Raw genomic sequence first — 5,715 nt, 5'->3', positions numbered from 1 at the left:
CACTCCACAGTCCAACACAACAAAATATACCATAACACCCCTCCAAACGATTAACAACCAGCAAGTAATTTTGCCTTCTAATCTCGTCCCATTGAGGTTTCTGCCATGTGAACCAATACATCCATGGAACCAACTCACTGTGCTCTTCTTCCCTCTTCTTCCTGCTTCCTGTGACATCACAGGTGTGGGCCAGCAACTTCCTGCCCAATGAGCCGGCTCTGTCGGACCGCTGCCAGAGAGACTACTACCAGAAACACAGAGAGCCGCTGCTGCTGCAGTACGCCAAGCAGGAGGCTGAGAAGAAGGTACGGCACACACACATGAGGCACACACACATGAGAAAGTTTAAAGTAAGGAACATAAATTTATAAGACTTCATTAAATGTACAGTGAGTGAGCGTTACTCCTGGGAGAACGGTTAATATTTGGAGCAAATATAGAGCAAAAACCCATAAATTCCAGGTATAAACGCACCCAAGATGCACTGAATGTTGTTGGTATGTGAGGTGCGGGTAAATAAAACTATAATACTTATTTGATCACACAAAAAACCTCAAAAAAGCCGCATTAACAACAAACTTTTGTTTACATTCTTTTAGACCAGAGATGCATTTTAATGTCAGATGTAAATATAACCCAGTTAAAAGTTAAAATCCCTATGCTCTTACACTGTTATATATCATCAATCTGTGATAATAAAAGCATTCCAGGAGTTATTTTGTGAGGAAGTGTCGTACTTTACTTTGTTGGTGAACCTGTCTCGTCTACTTCTACTTCAGTTAGTGGTTTCCCAGAATGCCTTTTGGGGGTTCTCTCTGCTGCATACTCATATGTGGAGAGAGCGTTAGTCTAGTAAGTTTTTTTCTCCAGATGAGAAAAAGTGAGAGTGGAGAGAGAGAACAGTGCCTTGGTGGTGCCGTGCCAAATTATATAACAACCACTGAAGAGAACATTATATTTCACACGGAACAGACAGCTGCTGTTGGTGGAGAAATTGGTATCTGATACCAAAACTCAATTCTTTCAAATAAAGAAATGGACACTTGGTGTGCAATGTTTAGCTTTGCAGAGAAAAGCTATGATTTTTTCATATTCAGGGATATTTTGGTTAGTTGGAGCTTGTTTTGAGATATTCACCAAATTTGCTTAAGATTTGAGTGTTTGAGGGGAAAACAGACATTTTTTTCTAAATGACTAAAAACGAAAAACTTTAACTTCTTGTAGATACAAGGTTTCTTCTACATGTTATCCTCCCCATGCCTGTTCACTTTCCTCTTCCCATCCATCTACTTCCACGCTCTCTCTCTCTCTCTCTCTCTCTCTCTCTCTCTCTCTCTCTCTCTCTCTGTCTCTCTCTCTCTTTCTTCTTCTTCATCTTCTTCTTCTTCTTCTGCTAGTCAGCGAACCGTGTGATTGGACAGCAGTGATGCTCATTAGCATAATGCTGTGACATCTATCTTCAGCCTGCATGAAGTTTAGGAAATCCATGTGTTTGTGTGTGTGTGTGTGTGTGTGTGTGTGTGTGTGTGTGTGTGTGTGTGTGTGTGTGTGTGTGTGTGTGTGTGTGTGTGTGTGTGTGTGTGTGTGTGTGTGTGTGTGTGTGTGTGTGTGTGTGTGTGTGTGTGTGTGTGAGTGATTCTCCAGTCATGTGTGTAGAGCATCAGCAGCAGTAACCACTCCAGACAGGACCTAACTCAGCGTTGAGCACATTAAGCATGTTGGCAAATGTCTTATTAGCAGGCAGACAGTTGGTGGAAACCGTGAATGAACTTTCTGATGCAAAATTAAACCTGACTCAGCCATGACTGTTTTCTCCCTCGGTACCTGAAGCTTTAGAGAGAGGACTTACTCACTTTGTTGTTTAATGCGTTTTAGTCTCGTTTTTAAGGCTCCATGCAAAGCTGAAATCCACAAACAGATTCACTAGAGTTCATCCAGTGGTTTCAGACAGTTTGGTTTATCAGGAGGAATTATCAGGGTTCACACAAGGTCCTTAAAATGTTTAAAGTGCTTGAATTTAACTTTTCAAAATTGAAGTACTGTAGAACCTCGAAAATCAGCCTGTTATGTGGTGAAGTGCTTAAAAAGAAAGTTAAATAAATACTTGAAAAATGACTTGAAAATACTGAAACATGCGTGCACACACACACACCTACACACGTGCATTGGCACATGCATGGAAACACACATATATGCTCACACAAACACACACACACACACAGCGTCATTGAAGTATACAGTGAAGAGAGGCAGGGAACATGAATGTGTGTTTTTGTGTGTATTTTTTCCTAAAAGGAGCTATATTTTTGGGGAGCTTAGGTTTTTAGGAGGAAAGCAGTCTACCATAGAATTAATGAACATTTGTTTGGGTAGTAATTATAAAACAAAGCATCATTCTAAGCTTCATATCTTTTTATTAAAGGGCTACTCCGACTTTTTGGCCCATCGGTCACATTACCCAATATCTGATGAGAGGATTGACACCAAAATCATCTCTGTGTCTCCAGTAGTTAGCTCTGTCCGGCTTGTTTAGGGGACTGGTAAAATACATACACAATACACACAATACATACAAAATACACATAAAATTTGACAAAAAGACTTAACTTTCAATGGCAGAAGGTCTTTCTTCCTGCATAGCTAACTTGTTTTGTTTACACATGAAATGAGCGAAGTTAGCTAGACGGCTAAAGTTTTTTGCTGTTGATTCATAATGGATTTCACTAATAATGAAGTTTGAGATTTTGTTTTCAGAAGTTATGACTCTACAGGCCACAGAATGAAAAACAATACCAACTTTGGGTTACTAAAAAGGTTTATTTTCATATTTTGGATAATGCTAATCACCTATGATTACTGAATACACTGTATGCTAAAGCGGTAGCATGCACACCAGACAGAACTATCTACCGGAGACACAGAGAGGATTTTTGTGCCAATCCTCTCGTCAAACATTGGGTAAGGTAACCAATGGGCCAAACGCCCAAAAAGTCAGAGTAGCCCTGTAGCAATGCAACAATGCAACATTTAAGCATTTCAAACTGTTATTAGACAATACAACTGGGGGAGAAACATTACTTCAATCCTAAAGTAAATAGTTTCTCAGAAGTTTGGATAACTTTAGTTGAATAACTGCATGCAATTCTGTCTCTACAATCAAAATAGATGGAAAAAGAACAATAATGGTAATTTTCCACCCACATCGCACTTTACCCACAGAGACCCTTTATCACAAAGTTACTGACAGCATTAATTACTTAAATCCCATGTCTGCAATCTGACAAATGTCAAAACAATAACGATTTGCTGCGCCCACATTACACTTGTTGTGAAAGTCTCTCTTGAAACGGAGGAAAGGGGGAGAAAGATTAGACAGATTGGACAGGGAGGGTAAAGCTTAGAGTCATACTTCAGAAAGCAGAGGTTTGTTTGGGTGAAGTGTTCAGCTGTTCTTCACTTCAGTCGTTTTTGTAACTTTTTTCTCTTTTTCCCAGTGAACAGCAGCCCTTGTTTTTGTTGGTTATCCACTTCACACACTTCACGCTGAAATCTGTTTGTGTCTGTCTGTTCACCTGCCACAAGAAGAGGGTTTTTACGCTCTTGAAGTAATGCCTTCGAGTGGTTAAACAAAGTCATTCATCCACTTCAAGAATAGTTGAAGTGGGAAGTATAAGTTTAAGAAGAAGGAGTGCAAAGGCAAGAAGAAGCAGGGAGTGAAGGAGAGAGAAAACGGAAAGAAAGGCAGAGAGAAAGGAAGGTAAAGACGGGTAGAGAGACGAACAGAGATGGGTAGAGAAAGTTACTTGTAGGAGAGAGAGAGAGAGAGAGAGAGAGAGAGAGAGAGAGAGAGAGAGAGAGAGAGAGAGAGAGAGAGAGAGAGAGAGAGAGAGAGAGAGAGAGAGAGAGAGAGAGAGGGGAGAGGGAGAGGGAGAGGGAGAGGGAGAGAGAGAGAGAGAGAGAGAGAGAGAGAAAGAAACCGACAAAAAGATACACAGCCAGAAAGAAAGGAACAGGGAAGTAGAGAGATAGACAAGCAGAGAGAGAGAGAGAGAGAGAGAGAGAGACAGGATGAAGTGCAGGTAATGAGGAAGAGAGAACTCAGACAGCTCAGTGATACCTTCTCCACTGGGACTCTGTGTGTGTGTGTGTGTGTGTGAGTGTGTGTGAGCGTTAATGTCTCAGGAAGAGCAGAGCAGACAGTTAGATCTCCTAGACAGCTGCTCATGGGAACTGACCTTTGGAAGATCAGAGTTGAAGTGTGTGTGTGTGCGTGTGTGTGTGTGTGTGTGTGTGTGCGTGCGTCATCTTTTAGGTCCATGAATTGGTGTGTCAGTGTGTGTGTGTGTGTGTGTGTGTGTGTGTTCTTGTCTGCTCTTGTGCATTGCTGAGGTTGCTGGCATTTGTCTGCATGTAGGCTTTGATAAACCTTAAACTTACACTTCTTTGAGTGAGTGTGTGTGCGTGTGTGTGTTTGTGTGTGTGTGTGTTTGTGTGCGTGTGTGTCTCTGCTCCTCTGTTGACTGGAGTCTCCCCTCTCTCTGACCTGAGGTTAGGACAGTAAATTGGTGCAGTGCAGTGTTTGTCTGGAGGAGTTTGAATTGGGGTTCGGCTCCCAAGGGACGCGCTTGACTTTGAAACAAAAACTTTCCAGGCTAATTCAATAAAACTCGTACTATGGAGCGAGGGATTTGCGGTCTGTTCGGCGTCCATTTTAGATCTTCCTCCTCCTCTGCCTCCACCCTGCACCTCCTCCTCTGTCCTCCCTGTCTATCCTCTCACTCTTTTTTTCTCAATCTTCCTCCTCCTACCCAATCTTCCCGCTCCATCCTTCTGGGGTTAAAGCAAAAACTAAACTGAGATTTGAAAAAAAGAATCTTCATTTCTCATTGTCTTCTTAAAAAACTACGTCTATCTTTATGCAAATGTTTGGGTTTAGCATTGGTCTGATTTCCAGCAGACTCCCAATGCTCCTCTGGAGGACTCTTCATCTTTTTAACAATTCACCCCCCCCCCCCCCCCACACACACACACACACACACCTGGCTAATCCATTTCTGATGGAGTGTAACACAGAGGTCAGGTCGTGTCTGTGCCTCCTCATCAGCTTGTTAAATCTCACTTTGCAACACATTCAGCATTAAAACACTTTATGATAATTAGGCTACCTGCTGCAAACAGCCTCTCCTCACTGACCGGCCTTATTACTATTTCACACACACACACACACACACACACACACACACACACACACACACTTGTTAGAAACAGAGAGAGCTGCTCAGTCAACCTTTACTGGGGATTTCTTCTTTTTGTTCATGTTGTCCTGATCCAAATCCTTAGTCCAAGTCCAAGCTGTGAGGATGATGAAGGGTTTGTGTGTCTGTGTGTGTGTGTCTGTGTGTGTGTGTGTGTGTGTGTGTGTGTGTGTGTGTGTGTATGTATCTATTTGTGTTTGTGTACCTTGGTGTCACACATCCAGTCTTCTTTGTGCAGGTGCTTAGGAATAAACAGAAGGCATCCAAGAATCATGAAATTCCCGCACACTGCTATTTTTCTATTTTGTGTGTGTTTACACGTGTGTGTAGTTAGTGTGTCCGAGTTTCTATGTGTGTATGTGTGCTCATTTACATGTATGTGTGTAAATGTTGTGTGTGCTGTGAGTCAGGTCAGTGTATGGACTCTAAATAGTCATACAGTGTGTCAGTATGTACTTAT

General features: G+C 42.0%; 1 protein-coding gene across 1 annotated transcript in view; it reads left to right on the top strand.

The window, feature by feature from the left end:
- Positions 1-182: 182 nt before the first annotated feature.
- LOC139665868 (galactose-1-phosphate uridylyltransferase-like) overlaps positions 183-5,715 on the top strand; it is a gene marked incomplete at its 5' end in the record, with an annotated part of 25,676 nt that continues 20,143 nt past the window's right edge. The window contains one exon of the mRNA XM_071544875.1: positions 183-305. Within this exon, the coding sequence (XP_071400976.1) occupies positions 183-305 (123 nt within the window). The remainder of the gene's footprint in view (positions 306-5,715) is intronic.

This window comes from Centroberyx affinis, unplaced genomic scaffold (assembly GCF_046629955.1).
Source record: "Centroberyx affinis isolate AG114_WGS23_722 - 3 ecotype Tasmania unplaced genomic scaffold, CSIRO-AGI_Caff_v1 ptg004722l_1, whole genome shotgun sequence".
In the NCBI taxonomy this organism is placed as follows: Eukaryota; Metazoa; Chordata; class Actinopteri; order Beryciformes; family Berycidae; genus Centroberyx; species Centroberyx affinis.
The sequence above is the reverse complement of the archived record's forward strand: the minus strand, read 5'-3'. Positions and strand labels throughout refer to the sequence as shown.